This window comes from Lampris incognitus, chromosome 3, assembly GCF_029633865.1.
Source record: "Lampris incognitus isolate fLamInc1 chromosome 3, fLamInc1.hap2, whole genome shotgun sequence".
Taxonomy (NCBI): domain Eukaryota; kingdom Metazoa; phylum Chordata; class Actinopteri; order Lampriformes; family Lampridae; genus Lampris; species Lampris incognitus.
In genome coordinates, this window is record NC_079213.1 from 72,726,184 (window position 1) to 72,739,362 (window position 13,179).

The window sequence follows — 13,179 nt, forward strand, 5'->3', positions numbered from 1 at the left end:
AGCTGCAATGTCCCTGGTGTCTTTCAGTCTCTCTGTCTCTAGACTAGGCTTGGGCAATTGGACGAATATATCGTCAAACGGCTTTTGGCTGAGCCCAGTCAGCGGTTGATTTTTTGGGTGATTTTTTTTTTTTGGGTGATTTTTGTCCTTTTATTTTGCTAATTTAATAGTTTGCCTCCTCAAGAATTCAACTCGGTAAATACTAATTAACCTATAAAGTGCAATTCAAAGTGTGCGCGAATAGGAACTGGCGGCTGGAGTTGGGCCATATGCACATTCTTGTTGCACTTATTTCCGACGAGTCTTTCACAAAACAAGGCAGTGACTAAATGACAACCAAGCTGTCTTTAGTGGTTGCTGTCTGATTGATTGGTGCTGATAAGCAATGTCAATTCATAAATCATAGTGGAGAACTAGACCAAAAATTGCATGTGCAGTTGTCCACCCTGATCATTTTAATAGCATAGTCACGTTATCCCCACCTGTTTGTTCATTTGGAGGCTGTAAGCGGAGGCATCCTTCATCTGATACCATCAGACCTTTTTTTTATTTCAAATTGTGTTGGGCAGCTGTTCCGCCTGTCTTTACAGCTTATTGCTTAGCAAAGATCTCAAGGTGATTTATTTTGTTTAATTGAAGAAGAGTAACTGTAATGTTTCAGTGAAATTAGATTTTCACATTAATGCTTGCGCAAATTGGTAGTGTTAGAAACTTTTGCTGGTGCTACTCCTTTGCAAAGATGGCAGATTACTTCATTTAGGTCCTCCAGCTTGCCGGTTGTGTCCGGTTTAAAACCAAAATAATCCCAAATAGGGAATTTTGCGGTGAGCTCTTCCATGATTGCATTCACTGAAAATGGCCGATGCATGTGTGGGGTTGGGGTGGGGTGAGGGGGGGTATATAATGTCTAAACTGGGGGTAATTGCTGATTGTTGGGCTGATGATGGCCGGACATATCGCCAACCCTACTCTGAACTCGTGCTGCATCTATTCCTCCATCTGTGTCTCTTTGCCTTTCAACCAACCAACCAACCAACCAACCAACCAACCAACCAACCAACAAATCAATCAATCAATCAATCAATCAATCAATCAATCAATCAATCAATCAATCAATCACTCACTCACTCACTCACTCACTCACTCACTCACTCACTCAATCAATCAATCAACCAATATCTCTGCCTTTCAATTGACCGATCAATCAATCAATCAATCAATCAATCAATCAATCAATCAATCAATCAATCAATCAATCAATCAATCAATCAAACAATCAACCAATCTCTCTTTCTCATACACATCCATCACACAAGCACACTTACTTGCTTGGCCTTGCGATATTTGTGTTAGTCCACTTGAACATCTGCGAGGTCTGCTCTGTTCCCCTCTCCTTGGTGGTAGGAAGAAGATGATGAGAACCTTTACACATCGATCCAGCGTCTGCGGGATCGGACAAGCGAATTGTCGAATCAGGTATCGGTTCTGGAGAGGTCTGGCTCAGCGGACCTCAGTTACCAGCAGAGTCTTGAGGAGCTCAGGGCTGCTCAGGACCAGCTCAGCGAGCTGGTGGAGGCTCGCAACCGCAGGTGTTTCATCACACACAAGTACTCTCTCACACACACACACACACACACACACACACACACACACACACACACACACAAGCACCCATGTACGTATATATGCACACATATGTACGTACTCAGACTTTGCTGACATTAAACTGGATTCCATTGATTTCCCTTAAGCACAGCCTTTAGCTGACCTGACTTAGAGACATCTGCCCTCACCATCACTACTAGTCCATGGGCCAGACGATATTTCGGTACACTCAAGGTGGCAAAACTTACTTATAATTTTTGAAAGGATCCATGTCTGTAGATGATATTTTGGTATGATAACCATTCCTGAGTGGCAGCTGTATCACAGTTATCAGCTCATGAAGTTAACCACCCGCTAAACTAAATTGCATTTTAGATGCTGGTGCATATCCTGGTTTAGCCTCATGGTCAGGACATTTTTCAATGTTCTATAATATTGTCTTTGGTATCATTTTAAAGGGGACCTTCTTAGCTTTCATTCAAGCCCTGTTGTTGATATTTCTCACAAATATAGAGGTCACTTGAGCTCTTCAACCCGTCAATAACACACATCTTTCTGCAATTTTCGCCTAAACTATATACTTTCTTTTAGCCCTGTGGCATCTAGGAATATCAGGGACACAAAACACAAAAACTGGAATACTCACAGGACTGTAAAGATTCAGAAAATGTATAATATACCCATACTATTTCATTGTGTGAGGTGATTGTGAGCCTTAAATGAGAACTAGACCAAAGCCAGTTAGGTCACAAACTGGTCTCTATACATTTGTTTAAATACACAATCAAAATACATGATAAAAAGGAATACCATAGTGAGGTAATGAACTATTTTAATATTTTAAACAACATTGACATTTACATATACTTAGTCAATGATACATGTAATCCCATATCATTAGTGGGTATATGTAATGGTAATGGGTAGGGTAATGGGTATATATGAATATGGTTACATTATTGTTATCAAGCTCTGGGTAACCAAGTCCAGAATCAACATCCTGTGCATCAATAGACTACTACCACAGTAATACCATCAGAATCATCACACTGTCATTCATCAAACTGCTCGTTTCTCTCATCATCTGACTCCCCAAGTTCAAAGTCCAGTTCGTGACCATCCTGCTGTTTTTGGTTACTGCAGGTCTGTAACCTGCACATGTCTGTGCATGGAAGTCCATTTGAAAGGCACATGCAGCTTGGCATTTTGCATGAATGCACACACTTGCATGTTAGCATTTCCAAGACCACATCTGGTGCAGGTGGGGAGCGCATCCAGTAAATGGCCAGCTTGCCTTCATCGTCTGTCCATCCATACTCAGTAGGGCTTGGCACCACAGGGTTAGCCTGCAGACAGCACTTCCATATTGCTGCCTGATAGTTGGCTCGTTGAACATGCATAAAGAGACAGTCTCTACATGGTGGCAGCTGGCTGGACTCAACCTCTCCCCTTTTGGTGCAGAAGAGCTGGTAACGCAGTTTGTTCACCTCAGCAGTGCTGCTATTAGCAACATACATCCGACAGGCGAACTGCTCAATTTTCTGGAACAGCTCATCACTCACATTCCATGTCTGTCCCAGTTGACTAAAAGTCTCTTGGCAGGAAGTGTGCTTTCTCACTATCTTCAGGGCATTCAGCTTCCCTCGACCAGCGAATGCACTGACAGTGTCGCAGCCTGTGAAGGCATGTAAGCCAATTAGGCTGTCACAGATGCTGTCTCCAAGTGAACTTGCCAGTTTGGTGATGTCGACAAACCGTGTGCGGTTCTGAGTCCCACACTTCTGGTAGATGGGACAGGTGATGTCCTTCTGGAAGCCAAGACAAAGCACCATGACATCAGTGTCCTCAGCTGTGATGATAACTGACTTTGAGCCCACATTTGCTGCATGCAATGCATGCAGGAGCAGACGGGTGTCAGCTTCTTCATGTGTGGAGTGCAGTTCTGCTGCTTCCTCACACCCATCTTCTGTCAACTTGTAGCAGGTTTCCTCACAGGTCATGTACAACACTTTGCCATGCAGCATAGCTCTGTATCGTGGGAGTTTCCACTCTTCCACCAGAAACTTGATGAGACTGGTCTTGTTGGAGGAACTGCACAGAAATTTTCTCCACTGCTGGACGTGGTGTCCCCCTGCAAGATTCTTGTACTGGAGAGTGATGTCTCCACCCCGGTTCAGTCGTTCAGCATCTTTGATCGAAGTCTGGTGATAGACATCAAAAACAACATCAATCCTCCCACTCTGTGCTCCCTCATGGAGGACCTGGGTCAAGGCTGACTCTGCCACCTGTGCAAAGGTTTTGTTGTTGCCATTCATTTTTTGGACCAGGCTCATCCCATCAATGATGGAAGTAGATGGGATTGGGATGTCTTCTGCAGGAGATACATTCTTTTCAAGCTCTCTGGCAAGTGCAGCCTTGTTTGTTTTTCATAAGGACCCATCAGCATTTGCCAGTGCCCATGGTAGTGGGCCCAATGGGTAGGCAAGGACATCCTTCAGATTCACCTTCCTGCTTTCAGCCACCAGGATCATGTGACTGAAAAGGTTTCTATCTGCCTTCAGAACCACATCCTGTGCTTTCTTTCCATGAGCTTGATTTGTGCTGACATTGGAGAATGTTTTCAGACTTTGCTTGGTCATCTTGTCGTGGAATTTCACAGGTGGTGGGTCTGCATCTAACCTTGTTTGCTGGAATGCTTGGTAGGCCTCTTCTCCTTTCTCAAGAGCTCTCAAGAGATCTATGGTCACATCAGGTGGAGCCATGTTGCCAGTGGAGAGGCTAACCAAATCAATCTCATCTGGGGACATAGGATTGAGCCAGTTATTCTCCATAAGGTCCATGAGAGACTGGACATCTGCTTCATCTCTCTTGATCCTTGGACTCTGTAGATCTGGATGAGACCATTTGCACCTGCCTTGACCTGTCAGGTCTCTCAGCTGTCTGAGGTACATGCTTCTATACTCAGCTGTGAGATAATATTTGGTCACAGCTCCTGGCTTCAAGCTGAATCCCTTTGTCCCTCCAGCTGTTTGGGTGTCTTTGTTCACCATTTCTTCTATAGCTTGGTCAACAGGGATTCGGCCAAAGGGATTGGTGGAGCCCAGTTGGACTGAGAAGCCTCCTTCCATGAATTCTGTGTACACATCTGGGTGTGTGATGGGCAGCTCAGACATCTGGGCGTAGTAGTAGGGGAGGTAGCGTGCATAATTCATCCTGTCATAAGCAAAGCACCATGGGATCATTGCTCGAATGCTAGCCAAGTGTAGCATCCAGTCTCCCTCTCTGGATGCTCGGATGAGCCCCAACAAGATTTCAACCATGTCCAAATAGGACATCCAGAAGTTCGAGAGGCTGCCGTTTCCACCTCTAAGGAACTCACGGTAGACTTCAAATAGATCCATGATGCGTGTACAAGAGCTGTTCTCGAGGACCTCCTTCAAAGCATGTTGTGAGACTTCTTTCCCAAGGCTGTCAATGGTCGTCAGTGTCTCATTCAGGTGAACCATGTCATTCCTGTGAGTTTCTTCCAACCAGGACAGGAAACCATTCAAGGTCAGTCGCATGAGAGCCTCATACAGGAGCTTGTGTAGTCGCACTGCCCTGTTGTACTTGCGGCCATCCATAACACCAGCAATTGAGCCTTCTGCAATCATGCCAGACTCAATGCAGAGGTCTTTGAGTCCAGCATCTTGGAAACGCTTTCCTATTATTGCCAGCAGTGTGCAGATGGTGTGGAATACCCCAAGCCTAACGATGATATCATGGAACTTGTCATGGTGTTTCCATGTGATCTCGACAGCCTTCGCATACAGGGCTTGGTCAAAGACACAAACAATCTTCCTCAGGCCTAAGCACTGCATGATGCTCAGTGACTGGTTAAGCACCTCGTTGACAGTAGACATTTGTGTCGCTGGAGCATTGATGGTAGGCAGATAGCCTATATTGTCGGGGATGACCGTCATCTCTCCTTGAGTCAGGATGTTGAAGCCTGTCCAGCTGCTGACTGACTGTTCTTCTTGTTGTGACATGCGTGCTAGGACCCAAAGAAGGTTTTTCTCTCTGGCAAGCTTAGTATTGGCTGCAGTATCGGCATCTGACTTTTTGCTTTGTGGTGGCCCTACCCGTTGTCCAGCATTGTAAGTTGGTAATATTGGTGGGGGTCCATCAATGCTTCTCTTCTTTGTTTTGGGAACAGTGGGCATGGGTTGGACAGGAAGTGGGTTGACTGGCTTTGCTTGCACAGCAATCCCATTGACTCTGTGAGATGTTCCCTCACCACTGACAGTTTCTTCAAGACGGTCGATATTGTCCCAGGCTAAAGTTGTGAATATGCCAGGATGGATGTTAGCTGGAAGGGCAATGCCACTCCCTGATGATGAGAGTTTCTGGAGACACAGGGCAGTGTTGATCTCTTCCATCTGTGAATAGGACACACTGTGACCAAGTCGGTTGAGGATGTTTATCAACTCTACATTTCCTGTCAACGATTTGACACTGAATGGCAGAACAATGTGCTTGGAAGGCTTGGTATTTCCACATGTCACTGCATATACTATGTCATGGCCAAATGACTGCAGAAGGCACTGCACTCTCTGGGATGCATGATCAGGATCATTTGAGCCTGTGAGTAGAGAGTACAGGAAGATAATGAGCGACTCTGGAATGGTAGGACATTCTGCTTCTGGTTTGACTTCAGGCGGCCAGGTTTGAGGAACATCTTGACTTTTAATGTCTGCTCTCAATTTGATGGCTGCTTTGGCTATAACATCTTCTTCACTGACACTTTTCAGGGTCTGCAGCTCCCTTTTGAGAGACTGATTTTCTTTGGCAAGTTCCCTCATGGACAAGTTATCGGGATAGAGGAGGAATTTTCCTTTCTCATCAGGGAATATCTGCAAGGCTCCAGCAAACTCACTCTCCAGGTTTCGCCTTATGTGCTTCTTGGTTGATTCCTTGACTTGGGCAATGCCTTGGGAGTTCATTGAAGCTACCAGTCTAGAAGAGAGATCAGTCATTGTCATCACTTGAGGATTGCCAAAAAGCTCCATCCTGATGAAGAGGAACAGCTCATTGTATGCCTTATTCACAGCAGCTTCATACTGGGCTGCAGCATCATCATCTTCATTGCTGGCAACCTCTCCTTTGGAAACCTCTTCTTTGGTGTAAAGTCTATAGCATGACCTGTGGTAGTGCCCTTCAGCTGCTACAAGGTCTCTACTCACAATGGCAAGGATTCTGCTGTCCCTTTTCTTTGTGGCTGCACTCCTGATCTTTGCATCAGCTCGCAGTTCTCGACACTGCACCAGTACTTCTCTCGTATTCTGTCTCTTGGAATATTTGCTGTTTTTCTGACAAAATATGCACTCTGCATCATAAGTCCTAGATGTACTTGGAGCATGTCGAGCTACTCTCTTAGATTGTTTCTCTTCAGCAGAGACACAACTTTTCTTTTCTTTTGCAAGGAGGCCATCAAGAATTTGCTTCATAGTGAAGATACTGCAACACTTTCTGTGGTAGTAGATTGCTGGAATCTGTCCCTCAGGAATGTCTTTTGCCAGTTTCAAAACTGGTGCATGATTTCGTATCTGAGCTGCCCTGAGCAGAGTTCTCCATGAGTCGACACTTTGTAGTGAAACCAGCTTATCTGTGTCATCAGAACAGTGGATAATGCACTCCACCCGCGGGCGCTTTGGTATTGGGTAAAAACTTGCTTGTTCACCAGTGGCCATATTCAGTCAGTTTTCACCTGCCACATACAAACAAATACATGTAACTTAGGTGTATGAACACTACTAAAACAAAGTTTACTTTGCTTCACCAGCGTCATATTACCATTATTTATCTTACATAGCCACAAATAGATACATTACCTAGTTGCTATGCAACAGCTGTATTTTGTCCACATGAGGCCGCTAAAATCAACACAAGATGAAAGTTCCTCGTAGCCACTTTAACTAATCATATTAACATATACATTAAAAGAACATGCTAACATTATGGGAAATTAGCTTACAATCTTCTCCAGAGTGAGACAAGAAGATAGATACCAGTTTCCTCTATATGTGTTTAGTAGAAAGCTATCTGGCTGCACGTTAGCCTAGCTTAGCACAATGAATGGAAGTACACAGTACTGGTTATCCTTGGTTGTTGGCCAACTAAGAACTGTCCCAGAGTTTAAGCTAGGCTAATCAGTACCAGGGGTGTTGAAATGCTATATTTGTAAAAATCTGGGCAAATAGTGTACCAAATAAAATGGCACCAGTGAAGTTGTGTCACCTTGGGTGATATCGATATCTGGTCTGACCCATGGACTAACTGGCTTCTGTCTAGTTAGTTTCTTAGTAATAATGCCCTTCTAATTTAAGGTTCACAATCACCTCACACAATGAAATAGTATGGGTATATTATACATTTCCTGAATCTTTACAGTCCTGTGAGTATTCCAGTTTTTGTGTTTTGTGTCCCTGATATTCCTAGATGCCACAGGGCTAAAAGAAAGTATATAGTTTAGGCGAACATTGCAGAAAGATGTGTGTTATTGACGGGTTGAAGAGCTCAAGTGACCTCTATATTTGTGAGAAATATCCACAACAGGGCTTGAATGAAAGCTAAGAAGGTCCCCTTTAAAATGATACCAAAGACAATATTATAGAACATTGAAAAATGTCCTGACCATGAGGCTAAACCAGGATATGCACCAGCATCTAAAATGCAATTTACTTTAGGGGGTGGTTAACTTCATGAGCTGATAACTGTGATACAGCTGCCACTCAGGAATGGTTATCTTACCAAAATATCATCTACAGACATGGATCCTTTCAAAAATTATAAGTAAGTTTTGCCACCTTGAGTGTACCGAAATAGGAAATTTTGGGCTCTGGCCCATGGACTATACAGCACTGATGTGTACTGTGCACAGGCACACTTGGCCAATAATGCTGATTCTGATTCTGATGTATGTTTTTTTTTTTTGTCACAACAACGCTTTTTTTGCTGAGTGCAACTTATACTCCAGTGCGACTTGTAGCCCACAAAATACCATAGATATTATGGTGAAAAATGGATTTTCGTAGAATTTTATAGTTGTCACCATGAAAAGTTTCAGACACTGAGCAATAGCAGTTAGGATTTGAATGAGATTTATTCACAAAGCAGCTTATTAGCCTGGCATTCAGTCTTTCTGACTACGGACATTTAGGGGAAGGCCGTAGTCTTCAACATATCCTTTTTAAGGAACTGGTAACAAAAGCTCAAAACATGTTTTGTGAATCCATGCGCACAGTCCATCATGTCAGCTATTTTTCTTCTTCTCTCCCTGTCTACTTAAACACACACACACACACACACATATACAGGTTTTCTTTTAGGCATGGTGATCAGATAATCTGTTCCTGATTCTTCCTGCCTCAAAACCATTTCCCCAAACCAGCCTACCAGCTATAGATACAAACCCAGTAGATAAATCAAAGCAGCAGATTGTTGAATAGCACGCTGGATGAGTTTATAGAAAGACATTATTCTAGCACTTATGGTGGGTGGCGTATTTAACTAGTTAACTTTTTATAGGTCTACAAGCACAAGACAAATTGTAGAATAGTTTGGAAAAGATTTACAATATTGTGTTAAATTATTATTTTTTAACTGCCAGACAGACAGACAGACAGACAGACACACACACACACACAGCCCTTTTAAGGCAAGATGAAAATATTTAACACCCCTTTTTTCAGGTTGATGGAGAAGAAAAGGAGGGAGAAACTGAGACAGCGGGTGGCCTCAAAACGCAGCTAAACCTTCTTTCCACCAGAGGGCGCTACCTCCATAACAGACCAGTGCCCGGCGTTCCCCACCACCAGGCCTGTGCTGTCGCAGCCTGTGAAACAGCTCTCTATTGACACGGAATGCAATCCGAGAATAACTGGAAAAAAAAAAAACAACAAACATGCTATATGCGCTTAGGAAATAATATCAGACTGCATAGCACTTTGCTGTGCGAATGGCAGCATATTGGAATTCAATATTAATAATATAAGCAACATATGGATACATCTCATGGACTAAAAATGTTAAAATTCTAATTTTTAATAAAAAAAATGAACACAATCATGCACAGGGGAAAAAAGGGGAGAAGAAAACTCAGGTTACATGAAAGGACAGAGCTAAGAAATGTCCTGTCTGGTAGGATTAGGGGACAAGAGGACACGCGTAGCAAATGGAAATAACATGTCTGTGCCTTTGACGTTCGTGTGAAACACGCGGTGTTCGTGTCTGTAGCGTGTAGTTGCACTATAATGTGTCTGGTATAGCAGAGAGTTAGAGCCAACGGACGCAGTAGGTCATACGCCACACCTCATTGAGCAACGCGCTTTAACAACTGGAATCGTGGACCTTGATAGGACCACAGCATAGAGACTGCGGAAGGACACTCTATTCTTGGCTTGGAGTCCTAGAGACAGAAGAATACAAGACACTGCCCATGAAATGGGCTTCAAGAAATTTGAAAAGGGAGCATGAAGAAGACAAAAGTCTATTCCTCATAATCAAGACCAAGTCTTTTTGTGGATGATCACATGGACTCCTCGGGTGGTGGGGGGCCCCCTGTCACGGCCCTCGTCCTCCCTGGGAGAGCGTAAACTGGATGAACGGTGCTCAGAAAATCCTCACCAAACCACACCTACAAGGTCTTTTAACACTTAAAAGGGCTCTAAATATACTACCTTCAGAGAGTCGAGGGGACAGAGAGGGGGGAAGGAGAGAGATGAAGCTGGGTGTCTCTGGACGTCACCTTTAAAAGGGGATCAGGTGTGTTTCTCTCGGTCAGACACGTGACAAACAAGGGCTATCACAGTAACTAGCAAAGCACTCTTTTACCTGCCGGCTGTCAGTACCGTGCAGATATATACACATATATGTGTCATGCCTCACGTCAGACCCACAACACCTGGGATTGGTTTTCACAGCCGGGCTCGAATCAAACCGAAACGGCTGCTGGACTGATCTCAGTTCTGCCGGAAGCGGCCTCTGCCCACTGCATGGCTTCAGATCTGATAACACCCTGCTCCTTTTCTGCCTCTTTCCTCTGTAGTTACATCCCCTTCCCATCAATTCCGTCTATTTTCTCATTGTATATAACTTGTTTTATTTATCACACAGGTATATATCCTGTTACAATAGATAAAAAGAACATATTAAATAAACGATAATGGACTCCAGACTGAAGCAACTGTAACTTTGTTTAGAAATTAATATTGTGTAACTGAAACTCCCTTTAAACATCCCCATAGACAGAAACCTCTCTCCTGCTCCCTACGTTACAACTGCACTGGGTAGGGACTTCTATGCAAAATTCGCCTTCTCGGCCCGACTCGTGTTTTAGGCAATTTGATTCAAGCTGTGTTTCTCTCTATATCTATGCTAACTGTTCCAATATTATTCCTGTGCAAGTCCCCATTTAATAATGCTCTTTCATGTAATCTTGTCTGTTGGTCACTTTGGAATAAAGCTGTAGCAGGGGAATAAAAACAAAGCCAGCAACAACAATGGATGCAAGGTGTCTTTATGCATGCTCAGTGATCCAGGCAAGAAAATCAAAGAAGTTGAATCAGTTCATCTGGACACAACGTTTATTGACAGAAATGTTTCATCACTCATATAAGTGACCTCTTCAGTCTCAACGGACTGCAGGTATCCCCACCCTTATAAACAATACAGTGGCATAATGACCGAAACTAATGATTCGTTTCATATGCAAATATGGGCATGACCATTAACTAGAGTTTCAGTGGCCATGTTTATTATTCACAGAGGATTGGGGAATGTTTGCAATCGCAGCAATGTAAGATGGCGACGGATGTACTCTTAGGCCCCCCTCGGTTCAGGGATGGTCGTTCCCTCTTAACATACACTCACTGGCCACTTTATTAGGTACACCTTGCTAGTACCGGGTTGGACCCCCTTTTGCCTTCAGAACTGCCTTAATCCTTCGTGGTATAGATTCAACAAGGTACTGGAAACATTCCTCAGAGAGTTTGGTCCATATTGACATGATAGCATCACGCAGTTGCTGCAGATTTGTCGGCTGCACATCCATGATGCGAATCTCCTGGTCCACCACATCCCAAAGGTGCTCTATTGGATTGAGATCTGGTGACTGTGGAGGCCATTTGAGTACAGTGAAGTCATTGTAATGTTCAAGAAACCAGTCTGAGATGATTCGAGCTTTATGACATGGCGCGTTATCCTGCTGGAAGTAGCCATCAGAAGATGGGAACACTGTGGTCATAAAGGGATGGACATGGTCAGCAACAATACTCAGGTAGGCTGTGGCGTTGACACGATGCTCAATTGGTACTAAGGGGCCCAAAGTGTGCCAAGAAAATATGCCCCACACCATTACACCACCACCAGCAGCCTGAACCGTTGATACAAGGCAGGATGGATCCATGCTTTCATGTTGTTGACGCCAAATTCTGACCCTACCATCCGAATGTCGCAGCAGAAATCGAGACTCATCAGACCAGGCAACGTTTTTCCAATCTTCTATTGTCCAATTTTGGTGAGCCTGTGCGAATTGTAGCCTCAGTTTCCTGTTCTTAGCTGACAGGAGTGGCACCCGGTGTGGTCTTCGGCTGCTGTAGCGTTCAGAGATGCTCTTCTGCATACCTCGGTTGTAATGAGTGGTTATTTGAGTTACTGTTGCCTTTCTATCAACTCGAACCAGTCTGGCCATTCTCCTCTGACCTCTGGCATCAACAAGGCATTTTCGCCCACAGAACTGCCACTCACTGGATATTTTCTCTTTTTCGGACCATTCTCTGTAAACCCTAGAGATGGTTGTGCGTGAAAATCCCAGTAGATCAGCAGTTATTAGGCACACCTGTCCAACTGCTCGTTAACGCAAATTTCTAATCAGCCAATCACATGGCAGCAACTCAATGCATTTAGGCATGTAGACATGGTCAAGACGATCTGCTGCAGTTCAAACTGAGCATCAGAATGGGGAAGAAAGGTGATTTAAGTGACTTTGAACGTGGCATGGTTGTTGGTGCCAGACGGGTTGGTCTGAGTATTTCAGAAACTGCTGATCTACTGGGATTTTCACGCACAACCATCTCTAGGGTTTACAGAGAATGGCCCGAAAAAGAGAAAATATCCGGTGAGCGGCAGTTCTGTGGGCGAAAATGTCTTGTTGATGCCAGAGGTCGGAGGAGAATGGCCAGACTGGTTCAAGCTGATAGAAAGGCAACAGTAACTCAAATAACCACTCATTACAACCGAGGTATGCAGAAGAGCATCTCTGAACGCACAACACGTCGAACCTTGAGGCAGATGGGCTACAGCAGCAGAAGACCACACCGGGTGCCACTCCTGTCAGCTAAGAACAGGAAACTGAGGCTACAATTCGCACAGGCTCACCAAAATTGGACAATAGAAGATTGGAAAAACGTTGCCTGGTCTGATGAGTCTCGATTTCTGCTGCGACATTCGGATGGTAGGGTCAGAATTTGGCGTCAACAACATGAAAGCATGGATCCATCCTGCCTTGTATCAACGGTTCAGGCTGCTGGTGGTGGT

General features: G+C 44.2%; 1 protein-coding gene across 3 annotated transcripts in view; it reads left to right on the forward strand.

Annotated features, from left to right (window-relative positions):
- The window catches only part of LOC130109547 (1-phosphatidylinositol 4,5-bisphosphate phosphodiesterase gamma-1-like), a 49,645-nt gene extending 38,508 nt beyond the window's left edge, over nucleotides 1–11,137 (forward strand). For all 3 annotated transcript variants that reach the window (XM_056276485.1, XM_056276486.1, XM_056276487.1), the window contains 2 exons: nucleotides 1,405–1,589; nucleotides 9,336–11,137. In XM_056276485.1, the coding sequence (XP_056132460.1) occupies nucleotides 1,405–1,589; nucleotides 9,336–9,396 (246 nt within the window). In that variant the 3' untranslated portion in view covers nucleotides 9,397–11,137. The remainder of the gene's footprint in view (nucleotides 1–1,404; nucleotides 1,590–9,335) is intronic.
- The last annotated feature ends 2,042 nt before the right edge of the window (nucleotides 11,138–13,179 follow it).